This window comes from Pristiophorus japonicus, chromosome 20 (genome assembly GCF_044704955.1).
Source record: "Pristiophorus japonicus isolate sPriJap1 chromosome 20, sPriJap1.hap1, whole genome shotgun sequence".
Lineage (NCBI taxonomy): Eukaryota > Metazoa > Chordata > Chondrichthyes > Pristiophoridae > Pristiophorus > Pristiophorus japonicus.
This window is the reverse complement of record NC_091996.1, coordinates 89,849,902-89,875,327: the sequence shown is the minus strand read 5'-3', so window position 1 is coordinate 89,875,327 and position 25,426 is coordinate 89,849,902. Positions and strand designations below refer to the sequence as shown.

General features: G+C 49.9%; 1 protein-coding gene and 1 long non-coding RNA gene across 5 annotated transcripts in view; one reads left to right on the top strand and one right to left on the bottom strand.

Annotated features, from left to right (window-relative positions):
• The window catches only part of epoa (erythropoietin a), a 51,941-nt gene extending 32,265 nt beyond the window's left edge, over positions 1 to 19,676 (top strand). For all 3 annotated transcript variants that reach the window (XM_070863134.1, XM_070863135.1, XM_070863137.1), the window contains exons 4-5: positions 6,450 to 6,614; positions 18,898 to 19,676. In XM_070863134.1, the coding sequence (XP_070719235.1) occupies positions 6,450 to 6,614; positions 18,898 to 19,044 (312 nt within the window). In that variant the 3' untranslated portion in view covers positions 19,045 to 19,676. The remainder of the gene's footprint in view (positions 1 to 6,449; positions 6,615 to 18,897) is intronic.
• The window catches only part of LOC139232671 (uncharacterized), a 44,222-nt gene that overhangs the window by 3,121 nt on the left and 15,675 nt on the right, over positions 1 to 25,426 (bottom strand). The window contains exon 1 of one of the 2 annotated variants that reach the window (XR_011588066.1): positions 18,867 to 19,016. The exons of the other annotated variant lie outside the window; for it this stretch is intronic. This is a non-coding gene — a long non-coding RNA (uncharacterized lncRNA). Of the gene's footprint in view, positions 1 to 18,866; positions 19,017 to 25,426 lie in introns of those variants that run through there. 2 annotated transcript variants of the gene reach the window in all.

Below are 25,426 nucleotides of genomic sequence, written 5' to 3'. Positions count from 1 at the left end.
GAGTTAGGTTGCAGATCAGCCATGATTTCATTGCACGGCGGAACAGGCTCGAGGGGGGGCAGAATGGCCTCCTCCTATTCCTGTGTTCCGCTCTCTCTCTCTTGATACCTTTCGTTGAGCAGTGCAGAGCTATACATGCACACTGACACCTGAAGAGTCACAGACGTGCCTCGAAACAAACATATTTGTGAAACCGAATATCCTATCTGTTGGACAATTGTGCGTCTGGTGTGCATCCATCACACCTCAAATGTGTCACACTTGTACCTGATTGCCGGTACAAATATTATACCCCTAAAAACGAGATAACAACTGAGCAGGTTGGGGGGAGGGGCGGCTCAATGAATAAGCAGCATCTTAAAATAAAGTATCTAAAAGAAAAGAATAAGCAATTCGGCTCAAATTGGCCTCAGGATATGACCAACATTGGTGCTTATCGACAGCAATTAAACTTCAGTGCCTTTAAAGGGGTAGGCCACAGTTCCACCTTAGCAGCAGAATAATACGTTGCGTATTCCATGGTGTCATACCCTTGCCCTTATAATATAGCTTAGCATAGACCCATCTCTCGCCTGAGTCAGAAGGTTGTGGGTTGAGCACATAATCCAGGCTGACACTCCCAGCGCAGTGCTGAGGGAGCGCTGCACTGCCGGAGGTGCCGTCTTTCGGGTGAGACATTGAACCGAGGCCCCGCCTGCTCTTCTTGAGTGGATTTAAACGATCCCACGGGTCACTATTTTGAAGAGCAAGGGACGTTCTCCCCGGTGTCCTGGCCGGTATTTATCTCTCAACCAACATGATTTAAATATCCGGTCATTATCACATTGCTGTTTGTGGGAGCTTGCTGTGCGCAGATTGGCTGCCGCGTTTCCCACATTACAACAGTGACTGCAAAATGAAGTGTCAGTTCTTCAAAAGTACTTGATTGGCTGCAAAGCACTTTGGGAGATCGGGAGATCATCTATGGTGTTATTTAATCAGAGTGACTATTTGCACTTGTTTTTTGTGAGTCCTGCGCATGCGCGCTTTGGACTCTGCTTCCTTTTTGAGCATGGACCCTCGATTCGGTCGCGCATGCGTAATGCGGCGTACGAGGAAATTGGAAGTGAGGCCAAACCACAAGCCGCATGGAGCTGCCGCTGCTTCCAGCTTTTGGAATATTTTCGCGGCCTTCTGTGAAAGAGAAAACATTGGAGGTAGTGGGAGAGAGGCTGGGGAGGGAGAGAGAGAGAGACTGGGGGGAGAGAGAGAGAGAGAGACTGGGGAGAGAGAGAGAGACTGGGGAGAGAGAGAGACTGGGGGGAGAGAGAGAGAGACTGGGGAGAGAGAGAGAGAGACTGGGGAGAGAGAGAGAGAGACTGGGGGAGAGAGAGAGAGACTGGGGAGAGAGAGAGACTGGGGGGAGAGAGAGACTGGGGGGAGAGAGAGAGAGACTGGGGAGAGAGAGAGAGAGACTGGGGAGAGAGAGAGAGAGAGAGACTGGGAAGAGAGTGGGAGAGAGCCTGGGGAGAGAGAGAGACTGGGGAAAGAGAGACTGGGGGGAGAGAGAGAGAGACTGGGAAGAGAGAGAGAGAGAGACTGGGAAGAGAGAGAGAGAGAGACTGGGGAGAGAGAGATTGGGGAGAGAGAGACTGGGGAGGGAGGGAGAGAGAGAGACTGGGGAGAGAGAGAGAGAGAGACTGGGGAGGGAGGGAGAGAGAGAGAGACTGGGGAGGGAGGGAGAGAGAGAGAGAGAGAGACTGGGGGGGAGAGTGAGAGACTGGGGAGAGGCAGAGAGAGAGACTGGAGAGGGAGAGAGAGAGAGACGGAGAGGGAGAGAGAGAGAGACTGGGGAGAGAGGTAGACTGGGAGAGAGAGAGAGAGACTGGGGAGGGAGGGAGGGAGAGCGAGAGAGAGAGAGAGAGAGAGAGGCTGGGGAGAGAGAGAGAGAGACTGGGGAGAGAGAGAGACTGGGGAAAGAGAGAGAGAGACCGGGAGGGGAAAGAGAGAGAGAGACTGGGAAGGGAGAGAGAGAGACTGGGGAGGGAGCGAGAGAGACTGGGATGGGAGAGAGAGAGAAACTAGGGGTGGGAGAGAGAGACTGGGGGGGAGAGAGAGCGACTGGGGAGGGCGAGAGAGAGACTGGGGGAGAGAGACTGGGGGGGAGAGAGACTGGGGTTGGTGGAGACTGGGGAGGGAGAGAGAGACTGGCGGAGAGAAAGAGAGAGAGAGACTGGGGGGAGAGAGACTGGGAGAGAGAGAGAGACTGCGGAGAGGGGGGTGGAGAGAGAAATTGGGAGGGAGAGAGAGACTGGGGGGGGGAGAGAGAGAGAGGGACTGGGCGGGGGTGGGGGGAAGAGACTGGGGAAGAGAGAGAGAGAGAGACTGGCGGAGAGAGAGACAGGGCGGGGAGGGGAGAGACTGGAGTAGAGAGAGAGAGAGAGAGAGAGACTGTTGGGGGAGAGAGACTGGGGTGAGGGGAGAGACTGCGGGGGGCGAGGGGGGAGAGAGACTTTTATATAAATGCAGTTCATTCATTCACAAATATAATATAGTTTTGGCTGCTAGCACAAAGTCATTGGTGACATGCTATTTGTGCCAAGTATTATCTCAGTGCAGGGTATGGATGTCATGGTCTTTGTTGTGATTGCCTATTATGGGCTACTTTATGAGTACTTCTGGTATAATATATAACCCAGGTGTTCCGGGCAAGGAGCGGGGTTTGTCAGGTGTGAGGGTCAGGATATCACAGGCCCTCACCCTCTGAGACCACACCTGGAGTATTGTGTACAGTTTTGGTCTCCTTACCTAAGGAAGGATATACTTGCCATAAAGGGAGTGCAACGAAGGTTCACCAGACTGATTCCTGGGATGGGGGGATTGTCCTATGAGGAGAGATTGAGTAGACTAGGCCGATATTCTCTAGAGTTTAGAAGAATGAGAGGTGATCTCATTGAAACATACAAAATTCTTACGGGGCTTGACAGGGTAGATGCAGGGAGGGTGTTTCCCCCGGGCTGGGGAGTCTAGAACCAGGGATCACAGTCTCAGGATAAGGGGTCGGCCATTTAAACAGGAAATTAGGAGTGCATGCAATAAAGGTGCAGTAGTTATAATGGGTGACTTTAATATGCACATAGATTGGGCTAGCCAAACTGGAAGCAATACGGTGGAGGAGGATTTCCTGGAGTGCATAAGGGATGGTTTTCTAGACCAATATGTCGAGGAACCAACGAGAGGGGAGGCCATCTTAGACTGGGTGTTGTGTAATGAGAGAGGATTAATTAGCAATCTCATTGTGCGAGGCCCCTTGGGGAAGAGTGGCCATAATATGGTGGAATTCTGCATTAGGATGGAGAATGAAACAGTTAATTCAGAGACCATGGTCCAGAACTTAAAGAAGGGTAACTTTGAAGGTATGAGGCATGAATTGGCTAGGATAGATTGGCGAATGATACTTAAGGGGTTGACTGTGGATGGGCAATGGCAGACATTTAGAGACCGCATGGATGAATTACAACAATTGTACATTCCTGTCTGGCGTAAAAATAAAAAAGGGAAGGTGGCTCAACCGTGGTTATCTAGGGAAATCAGGGATAGTATTAAAGCCAAGGAAGTGACATACAAATTGGCCAGAAATAGCAGCGAACCTGGGGACTGGGAGAAATTTAGAACTCAGCAGAGGAGGACAAAGGGTTTGATTAGGGCAGGGAAAATGGAGGACGAGAAGAAGCTTGAAGGGAACATTAAGGCGGATTGCAAAAGTTTCTATAGGTATGTAAAGAGAAAAAGGTTAGTAAAGACAAACGTAGGTCCCCTGCAGTCAGAATCAGGGGAAGTCATAACGGGGAACAAAGAAATGGCAGACCAATTGAACAAGTACTTTGGTTCAGTATTCACTAAGGAGGACACAAACAACCTTCCGGATATAAAAGGGGTCAGAGGGTCTAGTAAGGAGGAGGAACTGAGGGAAATCTTTATTAGTCGGGAAATTGTGTTGGGGAAATTGATGGGATTGAAGGCCGATAAATCTCCAGGGCCTGATGGACTGCATCCCAGAGTACTTAAGGAGGTGGCCTTGGAAATAGCGGATGCATTGACAGTCATTTTCCAACATTCCATTGACTCTGGATCAGTTCCTATCGAGTGGAGGGTAGCCAATGTAACCCCACTTTTTAAAAAAGGAGGGAGAGAGAAAGCAGGGAATTATAGACCGGTCAGCCTGACCTCAGTAGTGGGTAAAATGATGGAATCAATTATTAAGGATGTCATAGCAGCGCATTTGGAAAATGGTGACATGATAGGTCCAAGTCAGCATGGATTTGTGAAAGGGAAATCATGCTTGACAAATCTTCTAGAATTTTTTGAGGATGTTTCCAGTAAAGTGGACAAAGGAGAACCAGTTGATGTGGTATATTTGGACTTTCAGAAGGCTTTCGACAAGGTCCCACACAAGAGATTAATGTGCAAAGTTAAAGCACATGGGATTGGGGGTTGGGTGCTGACATGGATTGAGAACTGGTTGTCAGACAGGAAGCAAAGAGTAGGAGTAAATGGGTACTTTTCAGAATGGCAGGCAGTGACTAGTGGGGTACCGCAGGGTTCTGTGCTGGGGCCCCAGCTGTTTACATTGTACATTAATGATTTAGACGAGGGGATTAAATGTAGTATCTCCAAATTTGCGGATAACATTAAGTTGGGTGGCAGTGTGAGCTGCGAGGAGGATGCTTTGAGATTGCAGAGTGACTTGGATAGGTTAGGTGAGTGGGCAAATGCGTGGCAGATGAAGTATAATGTGGATAAATGTGAGGTTATCCACTTTGGTGGTAAAAACAGAGAGACAGACTATTATCTCAATGGTGACAGATTAGGAAAAGGGGAGGTGCAACGAGACCTGGGTGTCATGGTACATCAGTCACTGAAGGTTGGCATGCAGGTACAGCAGGCGGTTAAGAAAGCAAATGGCATGTTGGCCTTCATAGCGAGTGGGATTTGAGTACAGGGGCAGGGAGGTGTTGCTACAGTTGTACAGGGCCTTGGTGAGGCCACATCTGGAGTATTGTGTAGTTTTGGTCTCCTAACTTGAGGAAGGACATTCTTGCTATTGAGGGAGTGCAGCGAAGATTCACCAGACTGATTCCCGGGATGGTGGGACTGACCTATCAAGAAAGACTGGATCAACTGGGCTTGTATTCACTGGAGTTCAGAAGAGTGAGAGGGGACCTCATAGAAACGTTTAAAATTCTGACGGGTTTGGACAGGTTGGATGCAGGAAGAATGTTCCCAATGTTGGGGAAGTCCAGAACCAGGGGTCACAGTCTAAGGATAAGGGGTAAGCCATTTAGGACCGAGATGAGGAGAAACTTCTTCACCCAGAGAGTGGTGAATTTGTGGAATTCTCTACCACAGAAAGTAGTTGAGGCCAATTCACTAAATATATTCAAAAGGGAGTTAGATGAAGTCCTTACTACTCGGGGGATCAAGGGGTATGGCGAGAAAGCAGGAAGGGGGTACTGAAGTTTCATGTTCAGCCATGGACTCATTGAATGGCGGTGCAGGCTGGAAGGGCTGAATGGCCTGCTCCTGCACCTATTTTCTATGTTTCTATGTTTTAGATGAGGAGAAACTTCTTCACTCAGAGGGTGGTGAATCTTTGGAATTCTCTGCCCCAGAGGTCTGTGGAAGCTCAGTCGTTGAGTATATTCAAGACAGAAGTAGATACATTTTTGATTTAAGGGAATCGAGAGATATGGGGATAGTGCAGGAAAGTGGAGTTGAGGTAAGAAAGAGAGACTTGCATTTATATAGCGCCTTTCACGACCACCGGATGCCGCAAAGCGCTTTACAGCCAATGAAGTACTTTTGGAGTGTGGTCACTGGTTGTAATGTGGGAAACGCGGCAGCCAACTTGTGCACAGCAAGCTCCCACAAACAGCAATGTGATAATTACCCAGATAATCTGACTTTGTTATGTTGATCGAGGGATAAATATTGGCTAGGATACTGAGGATAACTCCTCTGCTCTTCTTCGAAATAGTGCCGTGGGATCTTTTACGTCCACCTGAGAGAACAGACAGGGCCTCGGTTTAATGTCTCATCCGAAAGATCTCTTGACAGTGCAGCACTCCCTCAGTACTGCACTGGGAATGTCAGCCTAGATTTATGTGCTCAAGTCCCTGGAGTGGGACTTGAACCCACAACCTTCTGACTCCGAGGCGAGGGTGCTACGCACTGAGCCACAGCTGACAACCAGTCATGATCTTATTGAATGGCAGAGCAGACTCGAGGGGCCGAATGGCCTACTCTAGCTTCTTCTTAATGAATTTTCCGTCAGATAATTTAACGGGACATTTGTATGGGCCTGCAGTTTCCCAGTGTACGCCCCCTCCCTATTATTTCCCGTATCAATGAGTGTTAACATTTGGTCCCGTTGGGAAGACCTAACACTGCGTTAATTTGTGTCTCCGCAGCCGGGAACAAAAGCCGCGGAGGTTCAGACTGGCCTTGCGCTGCTCGCAGTTGCAGTCCAGAAGGCCCAGAACATGACAGTCAACAGCAATATGCTGTATCTAATAGAAAAGAGCTACAGTAATATCCGCAGCATAACGCAGATGGTGAGGAGTTTAAGTACGCCGGTAAGTGGTTCAAATATCTTAACAGGATACAGAGAAGGTTGGCCAATCAAAGGGAGCCTCAGCATGCATTCAGGGGGCAGGGTGGGTTGGCCTTTGCACAGGACCATTTACCCTCCTTCCAACTTTCATCCTTTATCCCCTTCTGTATTCAAGACAATTAGCTCGGCACGGCAGTCATCATCATCATCATAGGCAGTCCCTTGGAATCGAGGAACTTGCTTCCACTCTTAAAATGAGTCCTTAGGTGGCTGAGCAGTCCAATACTGGAATTAAAGTCCCTGTCACAGGATGAGAGCAGCCATTCTGTGCTTTGCCCAACCGGCCACGTGCCAGTGGGATGTAGTTCGGGACCTGGAATATTAGGTCCTTCATTGAAACACCTGTGAACTCGTCCTTTTTTGGCGTGGAAGCAAGTCATCCTCGCTTCGAGGGACTGTCTATGATGATGAGTGGGGTGTTTGGCCATGAAAGCCATCACAGCTGAGCCCGATTCTGTCTCCCCGCCCCCCCCCCCTCCCCCGCTGGTGTCCACACATATGAACCTTGCTGCGAGCGCTTTGCATAATGATTGGGAGTGGAAACTGCCGAGCCCGTTGGAGACTGAGACTCATTGCAATGCCCTGTCTCTAGCTGGGCTGAAATTGAGTAACTCACCACGGATGAGCAGTTGGAACCTGGTACCGAACTGGTTTATGTGCCACATTAGACAACGCGCTTATAAGAACATAAGAAATAGGAGCAGGAGTCGGCCATTCGGCCTCTCAATGAGATCATGGCTGATCTTCAACCTCAACTCCACTTTCCCGCCCGATCCCCGTATCCCTTGATTTCTCCTGGAATCCAAAAATCTATCGATCTCAGCCTTGAATACACTCAGTGACTGAGCCTCCACAGCCCTCTGGGGCAGAGAATTCCAAAGATTCACCACCCTCTGAGTGAAGAAATTCCTCCTCATCTCAGTCCCAAACGGCCGACCCCTTATCCTGAGATTGTGACCCCTGGTTCTCGACTCTCCAGCCCGGGGGGAACATCCTCTCTGCATCTACCCTGTCAATCCCCCTCAAAATAGTATATGTTTCAATGAGATCATCTCTCATTCTTCTAAACTTATGCACTCTGCCACACATTTTGAATATTAATCAATTGATTAATATCTGTTCTGTATGTATCGGATTCAATTTGTTTTTGTAAACACGAGTATCTGACATCATCAGAAGTCCTGCTATGAGAAATGATTAAGCGCAACACTGCAAGGGAGTTGGAATAACATCAGTAGAGATACAGTTAGTAAGCAAGATCATTGCTGAACCTGAAAGGTATTTGCTTCATGGGTTCTTTGCTTAAGAATTCAGAGCAACACATTGCTATTAAGAACTAGTTGGTTTATTAACAAAGGTTTAACAATCACACTACACATTACCAGTTCATCCACGAGGCTCACAACTGCATACCTCATCGTGGATGACCTAAACCCAACTGACTGGGGTTTTATTGAGTCTTGAACACATCACGTGATTGGCTAAGCCACTCCCAACGCAACAGCATTTGGGGAGGGCCAACAAGGCAAGGGAATACACGATAAATGGTAGGATACTAAGAACTGTAGAGGAACAGAGGGACCTTGGCGTGCATGTCCACAGATCCCTGAAGGTAGCAGGCCAGGTAGATAAGGTGGTTAAGAAGGCACACAGAATTGCTTTTATTGGCCGAGGCATAGAATACAAGAGCAGGGAGGTTATGCTTGAACTGTATAAAACAGTAGTCAGGCCACAGCTAGAGTACTGCGTGCAGTCCTGGTCACCACATTACAGGAAAGATGTGATTGCACTAGAGAGAGTGCAAAGGAGATTTACGAGGATGTTGCCTGGACTGGAGAATTTTAGCTTATGAGGAAAGATTGGATCGGCTGGATTTGTTTTCTTTGGAATAGAGGAGGCTGAGGGGAGACCTTATTGAGGTGTATAAAATTATGAGGGGTCGAGATACAGTGGATAGGAAGGCTCTATTTCCCTCAGCGGAGGGGTCAACAACCAGGGAGCAGAGATTTAAAGTCATTGGTAGGAAGTTTGGAGGAGAGTTGAGGAGAACTTTTTTCACCCAGAAGGTGGTGGGGGTCTGGGGCGGAACTCACTGCCTGAAAGGGTGGTAGAGGCAGAAACCCTCACCACATTTAAAAAGTACTTGGATGTGCACTTGAAGTGCCGTAACCTGCAGGGCTACGGACCGAGAGCTGGAAAGTGGGATTAGGCTGGGTGGCTCTTTGTCGGCCGGTGCGGACACGATGGGCCGAATGGCCTCCTTCCATGCAGTAAATCTCTATGATTCAATGATGACCTTGTCATAGCAGGAGTCAACGGCTTTTGGAGAGGAGAGCGGGGGAGGAGAGAAATTTGGCAAAAACAGGGTTGTGACCGGAAGGAGTTGCTACATCAGCAGACATACAGGTCAATAATAATCAGAGTGTAAGCAGTTAGTGGGCCTGATAGGTTAGTGACTGCATGTGTGTTGATAATCACTCAACTCTCAACACATTGCCTGGCTCAGTAACTCCTCCACGTCATCATTATTCACCGTTTAAACAAAAATTATCCAACACCACAACCATACAAATTAACAAGTGATTTGAACAGTTTGGTTCCCTCAGGTTCTGACAGCACGATCAGAAGGGCGGAGGCTAATTCTGGTGCTAATGGCGGTAATATAGAAACATAGAAAATAGGTGCAGGAGTAGGCCATTCGGCCTTTCGAGCCTGCACCACCATTCAATGAGTTCATGGCTGATCATTTCTGCTTTCTCTCCATACCCCTTGATCCCTTTCTAACGCATCTAACTCCCTTTTGAATATATCTAACGAACTGGCCTCAATAACTTTCGTGGTAGAGAATTCCACAGGTTCACAATTCTCTGAGTGAAGAAGTTTCTCCTCATCTCGGTCCTAAATGGCTTACCCCTCATCCTTAGACTGTGACCCCTGGTTCTGGACTTTCCCAACATCGGGAACATTCTTCCTGCATCTAACCTGTTCAGTCCTGTCAGAATTTTATATGTTTGTATGAGATCCCATCTCATTCTTCTAAATTCCAGTGAATATAAGCCTAATCAATCCAGTCTTTCTTCATAGCTCAGTCCCGTCATCCCGGGAATCAGTCTGGTGAACCTTCGCTGCACATCCTCAATAGCAAGAACTTCCTTCCTCAGATTAGGAGACCAAAACTGAACACAATATTCAAGGTGTGGCCTCACCAAGGCCCTGTACAACTGCAGTAAGACCTCCCTGCTCCTATACTCAAATCCTCTCGCTATGAAGGCCAACATGCCATTTGCCTTCTTCACCGCCTGCTGTACCTGCATGCCAACTTTCAATGCCTGATGTACCATGACACCCAGGTCTCGTTGCACCTCCCCTTTTCCTAATCTGTCACCATTCAGATAATATTCTGCCTCCTGTTTTGCCACCAAAGTGGATAACCTCACACTTATCTACATTATACTGCATCTGCCATGGAGTAACCTGTCCAAGTCACCCTTTTAGCATCCTCCTCACAGCTCACACCGCCACCCAGCTTAGTGTCATCTGCAAACTTGGAGATATTACATTCAATTCCTTCATCTAAATCATTAATGTATATTGTAAATAGCTGGGGTCCCAGCACTGAACCTTGCGGTACCCCACTAGTCACTGCCTGCCATTCTGAAAAGGACCCGTTTATTCCCACTCTTTGCTTCCTGTCTGCCAGCCAGTTCTCTATCCACGTCAATACATTACCTCCAATACCATGTCCTTTAATTTTGCACACTAATCTCTTGTGTGGGACCTTGTCAAAAGCCTTTTGAAAGTCTAAATGCACCACATCCACTGGTTCTCCCTTGTCCACTCTACTAGTTACATCCTCAAAAAATTCTAGAAGATTTGTCCAGCATGATTTCCCTTTCATAAATCCATGCTGACTTGGACCGATCCTGCTACTGCTTTCCAAATGCGCTGCTATTACATCTTTAATAATTGATTCCAACTACTGATGTCAGGCTAACCGGTCTATAATTACCCGTTTTCTCTCCCTCCTTTTTTAAACAGTGGTGTTACATTAGCTACCCTCCAATCCATAGGAACTGATCCAGAGTCTATAGAATGTTGGAAAATGACCACCAATGCATCCACTATTTCTAGGGCCACTTCCTTAAGTACTCTGGGATGCAGACTATCAGGCCCCGGGGATTTATCGGCTTTCAATCCCATCAATTTCCCTAACACAATTTCCTGACTAATAAGGATTTCCTTCAGTTCCTCCTTCTCGCTAGACCCTCGGTCCCCTAGTATTTCCGGAAGGTTATTTGTTTCTTCCTTCGTGAAGACAAATTCTGCGCCGGGAAATGGTTTGCATCTGCAGCCACAGAATTCACCAACTGGGCCCTGAGTGTGGGGCGGAGCACTAAGGGAGGCGATACACACCTCTCTTAGGGCGCTCGACCGGCTGAGCGACTGAAAATCCCGAGGTAAAGAGCTGGCCTTGAAGTGCTCTAAGAGAGGCTTCCCTGTGGGGGAAAAACAAAGTGGCAAAAGGAACATCAAAAATGTACTCAATACCTTACTAAAGCCACATAAACATAAATCACAAAATAAAACAATCACACACTTACCTCAGGTAGACGTTTCTTCCCTCACCACGGCCAGAACAGCTCGGACTGCCTGCTTTTCCAGGCGGTCCCACTAGGGGGCGCGCTACGAGGCCCCCCCAGAAAACAAATTTCAGAACGGTGTCACAACCAGGGGTGTTGCACACCGGCTCGCCAGTTTTGGCCTCCGTATTTAAGGAAGGATATACTTGCATTGGAGGCTGTTCAGAGAAGGTTCATTACAGAGAGACAGACTATTATCTGAATGGTGACAGATCAGGAAAAGGGGAGGTGCAACGAGACCTGGGTGTCATGGTACATCAGTCATTGAAGGTTGACATGCAGGTACAGCAGGCGGTTAAGAAAGCAAATGGCATGTTGGCCTTCATAGCGAGGGGATTTGAGTACAGGGGCAGGGAGGTGTTACTACAGTTGTACAGGGCCTTGGTGAGGCCACACCTGGAATATTGAGTACAGTTTTGGTCTTCTAACTGAGGAAGGACATTCTTGGTCTTGAGGGAATGCAGCGAAGGTTCACCAGACTGATTCCCGGGATGGCGGGACTGACATATCAAGAAAGACTGGATCAACTGGACTTGTATTCACCGGAGTTCAGAAGAATGAGAGGGGATCTCATAGAAACGTTTAAAATTTTGACGGGTTTAGACAGGTTAGATGCAGGAAGAATGTTCCCAATGTTGAGGAAGTCCAGAACCAGGGGTCACAGTCTAAGGATAAGGGGTAAGCCATTTAGGACTGAGATGAGGAGAAACTTCTTCACCCAGAGAGTGGTGAACCTGTGGAATTCTCTACCACAGAAATTGTTGAGGCCAATTCACTAAATATATTCAAAAAGGAGTTAGATGTAGTCCTTACTACTTGGGGGATTAAGGGGTATGGCGAGAAAGCAGGAATGGGGTACTGAAGTTGCATATTCAGCCATGAACTCATTGAATGGTGGTGCAGGCTCGAAGGGCCGAATGGCCTACTCCTGCACCTATTTTCTATGTTTCTATGTTTCTATTAGGTTGATTCCGGGGATGAGGGGGTTGACTTACGAGGAAAAGTTGAGTAGGTTGAGCCTCTACTCATTGGAGTTCAGAAGAATGAGAGGTGATCTTATCGAAAGATATAAGATAATGAGGGAGCTTGACAATGCAGAGAGGATATTTCCACTCATAGGGGAAACTAAAACTCGGGGATATAGTCTCAGAATAAGAGGCCGATTTAAAACTGAGATGAAGCGGAATTTCTTCTCAGAGGGTTGTAAATCTGTGGAATTCTCTGCCCCAGAGAGCTGTGGAGGCTGGGTCATTGAATGTACTTAAGGCGGAGACAGACAGATATTTGAGCGATAAGGGAGTGAAGGGTTATGGGGAGCGGGCAGGGAAGTGGAGCTGATTCCATGATCGGATCGGCCATGATCTTATTGAATGGCTAAGCAGGCTCGAGGGGCCGAATGGCCGACTCCTGCTCCTATTTCTGTTCTCTCCCGGGCAGTAATGCTCCTCGCCCCCTGCAAAACCCGGCGCCAACAGTCCCGGTGGGGCACTGGAGGCTGGCCACCCGGAAATCGATACCGCTGCCATTACCGCCCCTTTGGGGCGCGAACAGAGGCGGACACAGGCCGAATTTCCACCCCCTCTGCTGATGCGGTGACTTTGCAAACCTCCAGTGATGGCAGTGACGAGTTCCCTTTCAAGATGGTCTCCTTGCGACCTCCCCAACAACCCCCTCATTCCGCTCCCACCACCTCCAGACCTCAGCGTCACTTAACTTTTCAGCTTGTTTCAGTGACCCTCCCTTACCCCTTTTCCAATAAAGGCACTTTATTTTTTCCCATTAAATCCGGCCGTTTAACCCGGCAGCAACCTTCAAATATTGACACTGGGAAAGACAGATGGAAAGAAGAAAAAAAAACAGTTGTGGGCCTCGCTCCTGCTCCCTGTCACGTAACCCATCCTGTCACTTGCTCACTCCCCATACGGGGGGGCCACAGGATATTAACCTCGGGATGCAATCAACAGTTTATTGGATGGAGCACAACTTTCTCTCTAAGGATTAGCTTTGCTGGAATAAGATTGGTGGGTGGCTAGGTCAGAAAATTCAAGCACAATCACACCATTGCTTTCAAGCCTTCGCATGTTCGTTCGCAGAGACCCGAATGAATTATCGTGTCTACATTTCCATATGCCGATATTGTGCGCTTGTTTTGCCTCTTTTATAAGAACACAAGAAACAGGAGCACAGGAGTAGGCCACTCGGCCCCTCGAGCCTGCTCCGCCATTTAATACGATCATGACTGATCCGATCATTGGCTCAGCTCCACTTCCCCACCCGCTCCCCTTATCCCCTGATTGGTTAAGAAACTGTCTATCTCTATCTTAAATTTTTTCAATGTCCCAGCTTCCACAGCTCTCTGAGGCAGCGAATTCCACAGGTTTACAACCCTCTGAGAGAAGAAATTCCTCCTCATCTCAGTTTTAAATGGGCGGCCCCTTATTCTAAGATCATGCCCTCTAGTTCTAGCCTCCCCCACCAGTGGAAACATCCTCTCTGCATCCACCTCGTCAAGCCCCCTCATCTGCCTCTTTCATCAGTGGGCAGTACACTTGCCTCTGAGTCAGAAGGTTGTGGGTTCGAGTCCAACTCCAGAGACTTGAGCACATAAATCTAGGCCGCACTCCTGTGCAGGGCTAGTGTCAATAATGGTGACCATGAAACTACCGGATTGTCGTTAAAAACCTATCTGGTTCACTAATGTCCTTTCGGGAAGGAAATCTGCCGCCCTTACCCAGTCTGGCCTATATGTGACTCCAGACCCACAGCAATGTGGTTGGCTCTTAGCTGCCCGCGTGCAAGACCATCAGCAGGCTGGGACCATTAGAGGGAGCAGCGTGCAGTGGCCCTGCCCGGAAATCGGCGCGGTCCCGGCCTGCAAGACCATCAGCAGGCGGGGGCCATTGGAGGGAGCAGTGTGCGGCAGTATGCCACTGCAGGGAGCAGCGCGTGCTGCTGCAGGAAGGCAACGGCTGACTGCAGTGTGGGCAGGCCCAGCAGGAGCAGCAAGGTCGGGGTGGAGGAGCGGCGAGAGTTCGCAGAGGGATGTGATCGGGGCCCAGGAGAGATGTGAGTTCGGGGGCCCAGGGGCAGCACGGGCCCAGCCCACACACTGTGCGAAATGTGCGCGCACTGGGTCCGTGCAGCAGAGCTGGTCTCCAGTCGTCCTGGTCAACCCTTGCCACTGGACCAAGACCTCGCTCTGTCAAGCCCCGTGTGGTGGCTGGTGTGCAACGGCCACCCCACGTTAAAAAAATCCACGCACAGGCATCTTCCACCCTTCGGGATGTAGTTTGGGATCCGGAATATTAGGTCCTTCATTGAAACACCTGTGAACCTTTTGACGTGGAAGCAAGTCATCCTCGACTCGAGGGACTGCCTATAATGATGAAGATGCCATCTGAAATGGCCGAGGAAGCCGTTCAAGAATGTGGCTCATCACCCTCTCAAGGGATGGGCAATAAATGCTGGTCTTGCCAGCTACATCCACATCCCTTGAATGAATATTAAAAAGAAATGAGCAGGTGATTCGTGCCTGTTGGCACAGTGGCACTGTCATGTGCGGCGAGAGAGTCGGAGAGCACTAGGCAGTGACAATGGTGGAACGGGACTGTAAGGTTAAAGGCCCCAGGGCCCAGTAGGAATGCAACACTAAGCAACAGTGCAGAGCTACAAGAGGCCGAGACAATTAGTTGTTTTGGCTGCACTGTTTGTGCAGACATCGTCACTTCCCCAAACTGGACCCATTTTTAGCAATATTTGCTGTAATTAGCTGAGGCCTTAAATCTGCATCTATTTTTAAATGGCCCATAGATAAGACGCTGTAAAATGTCAAATGCCCTGTACATTGTTTATCTTCATTAAACAATGCCTGTAAGCATCACAGCCGTGTCAAAAATAAAACAATGAATATTTGACATCTTTTGTTCATTGTAACTCTCTGTAGGTTATCGTGAAGGACGATTTTAGACAGTGAGTGCTGATCATGTTGTTGAGAAAAACGTAGAAAGAAAGACTTGCATTTATATAGCGCCTTTCACAGCCTCAGGACATCCCAAAGCGCTTTACAGCCGATTTAAGTAATTTTGGAGTGTAGTCACTGTTGTAATGTGGGAAACGCGGCAGCCAATTTGCGCACAGCACGCTCCCACAAACAGCAACGTGATAGTGACCAGATAATGTTTTTGTGATGTAGATTGAGGGATAAGTATTGGCCCCAGGACACCGGGGATAACTCCCCCTGCTCTTCTTCGAAATAGTGGCCGTGGGATCTTTTACGTTCACCAGGGGCCTCGGTTTAACCTCATTTGAAAGACGGCACCTCCAACGGTGCAGCACTCCCGCAGCACTGCACTGGGAGTCGCTGGAGAAATATCACCAATAATGTCTCCGCAAGATCCTGCAAAGCCCCTGGGGGGACAGACGCACCAATGTTAGTGTCCTCGACCAGGCCAACATCCCCAGCATCGAAGCACTGACCACACTCGACCAGCTCCGTTGGGCGGGCCACATTGTCCGCATGCCCAACACGAGACTTCCCAAAGCAAGCGCTCCACTCGGAACTCCTACACGGCAAGCAAGCCCCAGGTGGGCAGAGGAAACGTTACAAGGACACCCTCAAAGCCTCCTTGATAAAATGCAACATCCCCACCGACACCTGGGAGTCCCTGGCCAAAGACCAGTCCGCCCTAAGTGGAGGAAGAGCATCCGGGAGGGCGCTGAACACCTCGAGTCTTGTCGCCGAGAGCGTGCAGAAAGCAAGCGCAGGCAGCGGAAGGAGCGTGCGGCAAACCAGTCCCACCCTCCCTTTCCCTCAACCACTGTCTGTCCCACCTGTGACAGGGACTGTAATTCCCATATTGGACTGTTCAGCCACCTGAGAACTCACTTTTAGAGTGGAAGCAAGTCTTCCTCGATTTTGAGGAACTTCCTATGATGATGATGATGATGGGAGTGTCAGCCTGGATTTGTGCTCAACTCCCTGGAGTGGTACTCGAACCCACAACCTTCTGACTCGGAGGCAAGGGTGCTACCCACTGAGGCTGTCACTAGAGTGAATGAGTGACTGAGCCCCAAGGAGAGTTGGGGGAGAAGTTGGGGGAGAAGAAGTGTCCCTGAGGCAGACTTACCCTGGTCCTGCCATCACACAAGTGTGCAGCACCGAGGGAGCGGCGCACTGTCGGAGGGGCAGTGCTGAGGGAGCGCCGCACTGTCGGAGGGGCAGTATTGAGCGAGCGCCGCACTGTCGGAGGGGCAGTACTGAGCGAGCGCCGCACTGTCGGAGGGGCAGTACTGAGGGAGCGCCGCACTGTCGGAGGGGCAGTACTGAGCGAGCGCCGCACTGTCGGAGGGGCAGTACTGAGCGAGCGCCGCACTGTCGGAGGTGCCGTCTTTTGGATGAGACGTTAAACCGAGGCCCCGTCTGCCCTTTCAGGTGGGCGTAAAAGATCCCACGGCGCTATTTTGGAGAAGAGCAGGGGGAGTTCTTCCCGTTGTCATGGGGGCCAATATTTATCCCTCAATCAACATAACAAAAAAACAGAATATCTGGCCATTAACATGTTGCTGTTTGTGGGAGCTTGTTGTGCGCGTTTTGGTTGCTGCGTTTCCCACATTACAACAGTGACTGCACTTCATAGAGTACTTCATTGGCCGTGAAGCGCTTTGGGACATATGGTGGTCGTGAAAGGCGTTATATAAATGCAAGTCTTTCTTGCTGCGCAAAATCAGCGCTGAAAAATCTTAATTGTACCTCAACCTGTCGTACATTTAGTCCCTGTATCAGTATTGTAGGAATGGTGCAAGAAATGTGAGGTGAAAGGGCAAGAAATAGGGCCCACGGGGTCACAGACAGGCTGACGCAGTTGTTACACAGCAGGTTTGCAAAGGCACTCAAAACCAAGTGCATGTCAATATAGTTAAGAATTACCAAACATGCCAGCCCACCAGCACAGTGACACCTGTTAACCCTCTCCGTTACCAAACACACGCCCGCGCTCACCAGCACAGTGACAGCCGTTAAAACCCTCTCCGTTACCAAACACACGCCCGCGCTCACCAGCACAGTGACAGCCGTTAAAACCCTCTCCGTTACCAATCACACGCCCGCGCTCACCAGCACAGTGACTGCCGTTAACCCTCTCCTTTAACGAACACACGCCCGCGCTCACCAGCACAGTGACTGCCGTTAAAACCCTCTCCGTGACCAAACACACGTCCCCACTCACCAGCACAGTGATAGCCGTTAAAACCCTCTCCGTTACCAAACACACGCCCCCGCGCTCACCAGCACAGTGACTGCCGTTAAAACCCTCTCCGTTACCAAGTTATGTTTGGAGTATTTACACAGAATCATATTGGGAACGGTAACGTAGTGGTTACGTTACGTTACTGGACTAGTAATCCAAACGCCTGGACTAATGATCTGGAGACATGAGTTCAAATCCCACCACGGCAGCTGGGGAATTTAAATTCAGTTAATTAAGTAAAAAATCTGGAATTAAAAGCTAGAAACTACCGGATTGTTTGGAAAAACCCATCTGGTTCACTAATGTCTCTTTAGGGAAGGAAATCTGCTGCCCTTACCCGGTCTGGCCTATTCGTGACTCCAGACACACAGCAATGTGGTTGACTCTTAACTGCCTTCTGAAATGGCTCACCACCTCCTTCTCGAGGGCAATTAGGGATGGGCAATAAATGCTGGCCTTGCCCACATCCCGTGAATGAATTTTTAAAAAAGAAACGGTCCATACCGGCGTTTATGCTCCACTCGAGGCTCCTCCCGTCTTACCTCATCTAAATCTATCAGCATAACCCTCGTAGGCTTCGATTGGCATTCTAGTGCTGACACGTGCAAGTTAGGGATCTTAGTCAGCCGTGGCTCAGTGGGCAGCACTCTCTCGCCTCTGTTCCGAGTCCCACTCCAGGGACTTGAGCACATAAATCCAAGCTGGCACTCCCAGTGCAGTGCTGAGGGAGCGCCGCACTGTCGGAGGGGCAGTGCTGAGGGAGCGCCGCACTGTCGGAGGGGCGGTGCTGAAGGAGCGCCGCACTGTCGGAGGGGCGGTGCTGAGGGAGCGCCGCACTGTCGGAGGGGCGGTGCTGAGGGAGCGCCGCACTGTCGGAGGGGCGGTGCTGAGGCAGCGCCGCACTGTCGGAGGGGCAGTGCTGAGGGAGTGCCGCACTGTCGGAGGGGCAGTGCTGAGGGAGTGCCGCACTGTCGGAGGGGCAGTACTGAGGAAGCGCCGCACTGTCGGAGGTGCCGTCTTTCGGATGAGTCGTTAAACCGAGACCCCTCTCTGTCCTCTCGGGTGGACGTAAAAGATCCCGCGGCACTATTTCGATGATGAGCAGTGGAGGTGTCCTGGGGCCAATATTTATCTCTTAATCAACATCACAAAAACAGATTATCTAGGTCACTATGACATTGCTGTTTGTGGGAGCTTACAAATTGGCTGTTGTGTTTCCCACATTACAACAGCGACTACACTCCCAAAAAATAACTGCATTGGCTGCAAAGCGCTTTGAAACGTCCGGTGGTTGTGAAAGGCGCTATATAAATACAAGTCTTTCTTTACCTTAAACAAATACTTGTTTGCTTTTGTGCAGGATGTCCTTAACCGGGAGCCACAGCTGCTGACCACCTTCAACACGAGAACGCTGAGAACCATTTTTCATGTGTACTTAAATTTCCTGCAAGGGAAAGTTAGACTGTTTATGCTCAACACAGCAGCCTGCAACTTGGCCACGAGCTGACGGCCCAGATGAACGCCAGCAGACTCTGGAGGGGCTTCCGACGCAGATTATAAGCTGTCACCTTTGCATACTAAGCACAAAAAAAATGTATAGCACCAACAAGGAACGGGGAGAGAGAGAGAGAGAGAGAGAGAGAAGGAAACAAAGGGGAAAAGGAGAGGATGGCCTGGTTCATTTGGAATATAATGTTCGACAGGGAAAGCTGCTCATCCAGCTCTACACCATCTAGACAGCTCGGCCGCAGAGACTCTGTTAAACCCGGGTGCTCGGGATTTAAGGACGCGCCGTTTTTTCTGAACTCATGGACAAGAGACGGCCGCACCTGAGGAGTTTGACAAATCTGCTGCAGACAGTGTCTTATCGAAGGCGTAGCCTGCTCTTGGGGGCACCGTTTTGTTTTGGTAGAGTTCTGCGACCATGGGAAGCGAGAGGTTCACGTCTTTGCCATTTTTAAGCTATCACGCCTCAGATCTTTGTTATTTGCTTAACTCATCCACTGGTAAACATTGTAGGAGTGATGCGCACTAACTCGGTCGGACGTGAAGTGGGGATGGGAGACTTCAGTACTAATGCTGAGACACTGTAGATCAGCTGTATGTACATTAAAATATTGTGTATATTTAAACATATAACGTCCTGTGTAGGACCTTATTTCCAAGAGTTCAATTTCTGCCTTTTGCTATTTCCACCTCCGTAACATCGCCCGTCTCCGCCCTTGCCTCAGCTCATCCGCTGCTGAAGCCCTCATCCGTGCCTTTGTTACCTCTAGACTTGACTATTCCAACGCACTCCTGGCCGGCCTCCCATATTCTATCCTACGTAACCTAGAGGTCTTCCAAAACTCGGCTGCCCCGTGTCCTAACTCGCACCGAGTCCTGCTCACCCATCACCCCCTGTGCTCGCTGACCCCGTGTCCTAACTCACACCGAGTCCTGCTCACCCGTCACCCCCTGTGCTCGCTGCCCCATGTCCTAACTCGCACCGAGTCCCGTTCACCCATCACCCCCTGTGCTCGCTGCCCCGTGTCCTAACTTGCACCGAGTCCCGTTCACCCATCACCCCCTGTGCTCGCTGCCCCGTGTCCTAACTCGCACCGAGTCCCGTTCCCCCATCACCCCCTGTGCTCACTGACCTGTGTCTTAACTCGCACCGAGTCCCGCTCATCTATCCCGCCGTGTGCTCACCGTGTCCTAACTCGCACCAAGTCCCGCTCACCGATCACCCCCTGTGCTCGCTGACCTACATCGGCTCCCAGTTAAGCTATGCCTCGAGTTCAAAATTCTCATCCTTGTTTTCAAATCCCTCCATGGCCTCACCCCTCCCTATCTCTGCAATCTCCTCCACCCCACAATCCCCCGAGATATCTGTGCTCCTCTAATTCTGCCCTCTTGAGCATCCCTGATTATAATCACTCCACCATCGGTGGCCGTGCCTTCAGCTGCCTGGGACCCAAGCTCTGGAATTCCCTCTCTAAACCTCTCTACCTCTCTTTCCTCCTTCAAGACGCTCCTTAAAACCGACCTCTTTGATCAAGCTTTTGGTCACTTGCCCTAATTTCTCCTTATGTGGCTCGATGTCAAATCTTTGTCTTGCAGCACTCCTGCGAAGCGCCTTGGGACCGTTTTACTACATTAAAGGCGCTATACAAATACAGGTTGTTGTTGTTACTTCAGCCCGCTTTCGGATGAGACGCTGAATCGAGGCTCCGTTTGCCTGTTCAGGTGGCCACAAAAAAAATCCCACGACGCTAGACGAAGAACAACAGGGCTGGTCTCTTGGTGTCCTAGCCAACATTTTAACCCGCGATCAGTGCCATTGAAACTGATTGACTGGTCATTTATCTGAGTGCTGTTTGTGGGAACTTGCTCTGCATGAAATTGGCTGCTGTGTTTGCCCATATTAACAGCAGCGACTACACTTCAAAGCCTTGTGAAGCACTTTGGGACATCATGAGGATCAGAGAGGTACTATGTAAATGCACGTTCAGTCCTCAATTACTGTCACTGTTAGAAGTCTCTCTCAGTTGGCAATTGTAATGTCTTTGCTTCATGGATTCGTTGCTTAAGAGTTCACCACAACACATTGCTATTAAGAACGAGTTGGTTTATTAGCAAAGGTTTAGCAATCACGCTACACATTACCAGTTCATTCACCAGGCTCACAACCACCTGCCCCATCGTGGATCACCCGAACCCAACTGGCCGGGGTTTTATTGAGTCTTGTGAACATCACGTGACTGGTTAAGCCATTCCCAATTCAACAGCTCAACTAACCTGTGAGCATATGCACAGTGCGTACATTACAGTGCGGGACAACGAGTATAACTCCCCTGCTCCCCTTCGATATAGTGCCATGGAATCCTTTACGTCCACCTGAGAGAGCAGATTGAGGGCAGGTTGTACCGGAGGTGGGGAGGTGGGGCGGGGGGGGAGGCGTGGGGAACACTGACAGAGGGACCCCCGATGTTCTTGTTGCTCCCCCCTCCCCCCCCATCCCACCCAAAAAATCTTAAATTGGCTCTGAACAGTATTAATAATTCTCACCACCCCAACAACCGGTGTATATTTTAGAACATAAGAAATAGGAGCAGGAAAAGGCCATACGGCCATTCGAGCCTGCTCCGCCATTTAATACGATCATGGCTGATCCGATCATGGACTCGGGTCCACTTCCCCGCCCGCTCCACATAACCCCTTATCCCCTTATCGGTTAAGAAACTGTCTATCTCTGTCTTAAATTCATTCAATGTCCCAGCTTCCACAGCTCTCTTGCAGCAAATTCCACAGATTTACAACCCTCTGAGAGAAGAAATTTCTCCTCATCTCAGTTTTAAATGGGCGGTCCCTTATTCTAAGATTATGCCCTCTAGTTCTAGTCTCCCCCATCAGTGGAAACATCTTCTCTGCATCCACCTTGTCAAGCCCCCTCATAATCTTATACGTTTCAATAAGATCACCTCTCATTCTTCTAAACTCCAATCAGTATAGGCCCAACCTACTCAACCTTTCCTCATAAGTTAACCCCCTCATCTCCAGAATCAACCGAGTGAACCTTCTCTGAACTGCCTCCAAAGCAAGTATATCCTTCCGTAAATATCGAAACCAAAACTGTACGCAGTATTCCAGGTGTGGCCTCACCAATACCCTGTATCATCATCATAAGCAGTCCCTTGGAATCGAGGAAGACTTGCTTCCACTCTAAAAATGAGTCCTTAGGTGGCTGAACAGTCCAATACGAGAACCACAGTCCCTGTCACAGGCGGGACAGATAGTCGTTGAGGGAAAGGGTGGGTAGGACTCGTTTGCCGCAGGCTCCTTCCGCTGCCTGCGCTTGTTTTCTGCATGCTCTCGTCGATGAGACTCGAGGTGCTCAGCGCCCTCCTGGATGCACTTCCTCTACTTTGGACGGTCTTTGGCCAGGGACTCCCAGGTGTCGGTGGGGATGTTGCACTTTATCAGGGAGGCTTTGAGAGTGTCCTTGTAACGGTTCCCCTGTCCACCTTTGGCTCGTTTTCCGTGAAGGAGTTCCGAGTAGAGCTCTTGCTTTGGGTGTCTCGTGTCTAGCATGCGAACAGTGTAGCCCGCCCAGCGGAGCTGATCAAGTGTGGTCACTGCTTCAATGCTGGGGATGTTGGCCTGGTAGAGGACGCTAACGTACCCTGTATATCACGGCTTCCATGCGGAAAACGCCCCAAGATTTTTCACCGAGGCGCGAAGTCAAACAATGGACTTTGAGTCAAAGAGTGAGAGATTAGAAGGGAACGATGTGGGTTGAAGGAGGGTTCGAAAAGGGGGAGAAGGAGGGAGAGAGGCGCGGGGAGGCGGAGACGGAGGGCGGTTTAGGGAAGTAATTTCACAGCGTGGACGGGAGCATGACTGGTGACGGTAGGGCAAGGGAAGGGAGGCTGGATTCACAGGGACAGACAGCTCCGGGAGTGGTTGTGGAGCAGGGGAAAGTTAGAGAGAGAGGGAAGAAATTGACTGGCTTTCCTCTTGTACAGAAGCCAGATAATCTCAAGGTCAGAAGAAACCAGAAGAGGATGATGAGCTTTCTTTCATCTTTTTGTAGACATATGCTTTTAATATTGTTCAAGTTGTGAATCGTGGCATTTATAGATAGGGTGTTGCTTTAGGGTTTGACAGGTGCAGAATAAAAAGACTTGCATTTATATAGCGCCTTTCACGACCACCAGACGTCCCAAAGCGTTTTACAGCCAATGAAGTACTTTTGAAGTGCGGTCAATAGTGTAATGTGGGAAACGTGGCAGCCAATTTGCGCACAGCAAGCTCCCACAAACAGCAATGTGATAATGACCAGGTAACGACCAGGTAACCTGTTTTCAGTTGGTTGAGAGATAAATATTGGCCCCAGGACATCGGGGATAACTCCTTCTTCGAAATACTGCCATGGGATCTTTTACATGCACCCGAAACAGCAGACGGGGCCTCAGTTTAATGTTTCATCCAAAAGACAGCCCCTCCGACAATTTGGTGCTCCCTCAGTACTGCCCCTCCGACAGTGTGGCGCTCCCTCAGTACTGCCCCTCCGACAGTGTGGCGCTCCCTCAGTACTGCCCCTCCGACAGTGCGCAGCCTCCTCAGTACTGCCCCTCCGACAGGGCGGCACTCCCTCAGCGCTGCCCCTCCAACAGTGCGGCGCTCCCTCAGCACTGCCCCTCCGACAGTGCGGCGCTCCCTCAATAGTGCCCCTCTGACAGTGCAGCGCTCCCTCAGTACTGCCCCTCCGACAGTGCGGCGCTCCCGCAATAGTGCCCCTCCGACAGTGCAGCGCTCCCTCAGTAGTGCCCTTCCGACAGTGCGGCGCTCCCTCAGCACTGCCCTGGGAGTGTTGGCCTGGTTTTTTTTGTGCTCAAGTCCCTGGAGTGGGATTTGGACCCACAACCTTCTGACTCAGAGGCGCGGGTGCTACACATTGAGCCACTGACTGACTAAGATCTGTAATTTGCCAAACTTGCACGTGTCAGCACTGGACTGCCAATCCAACACCATTTCAAAAGGCTTTCAAACGTAAGTAAATAAATGTCCTGGCCCCAGTCTAAATCCACTGTCGGGTGTCATTTTGACCCTTCGTCTTTTATATAATGGTTAAGCAATTGTGGCCTTTGCACTTTTTTCCCTCCTTGCAGTAATGTCAATATTTGCCAAACGTGTCGGCTTTACTCTAATCCATTCCAAATGTAATCTGTAGCCTTGGGTATGTGAAGGATTGCTTCAAACCACTGACAAAATATCCCCGGTTTTCTGCCTCCCTTGAGGGTTGTTCGGCTACTTCGGGTGCTTATTGCATCTTTAGCATCACATTGGAGGTCATCATCATCATCATAGGCAGTCCCTCGGAGTCGAGGAAGACTTGCTTCCACTCTTAAAGTGACTTCTCAGGTGGTTGAACAGTCTAATGCGGGAATTACAGTCTCTGTCACAGGTGGGACAGACAGTGGTTGAAGGAAAGGGTGGGTGGGGAGTCTGGTTTGCCGCACGCTCCTTCCACTGCCTGCACTTGATTTCTGCATGCTCTCGGCGACGAGACTCAAGGTGCTCAGCGCCCTCCCGGATGCTCTTCCTCTACTTAGGGCGGACTGGTCTTTGGCCAGGGACTCCCAGGTGTCGGTGGGGATGTTGCACTTTATCAGGGAGGCTTTGAGGGTGTCCTTGTAACGTTTCCTCTGTCCACCTTTGGACGGTTGCCGTGAAGGAGTTCCGAGTGGAGCGCTTGCTTTGGGAGTCTCGTGTCAGGTATGCAAACAATGTGGCCCGCCCAGCGGAGCTGGTCAAGTGTGGTCAGTGCTTCAATGCTGGGGATGTTGGCCTGGTCGAGGACGCTGATGTTGGTGCGTCTGTCCTCCCGGGGGATTTATAGGATCCTACATTGGAGGTGATCACTTGCTATTCCACCTGACACCATAACCATAGATAGATTTCTGGAGTCTCGGGGAATCGAGGGATATGGAGATCGGGTGGGAAAATGGAGTTGAGATCGATGATCAGCCATGATCTTATTGAATGGCGGAGCATGCTTGAGGAGTCGAATGGCCGACGCCTGCGCCTAATTCTTATGTTCTTATAACAACAACAACAACAACTTGTATTTATATAGCGCCTTTAACGTCCCAAGGTGCTTCACGGGTGTATTATGCGCTAAAAATTTGACACCGAGCCGTGTAAGTAGAAATTAAGGCAGGTGACCAAAAGCTAGTTCAAAGAGGTCGGTTTTCAGGAGCATCTTGAAGGAGCAAAGAGAGGTTTAGGGAGGGAGTTCCAGAGCTTGGGGCCCAGGCAACAGAAGGCATGGCCACCAATGGTGGAGCGATTGTAATCAGGGATGCTCAAGAGGGCAGAGTTAGAGGAGCGAAGACATCTTGGGG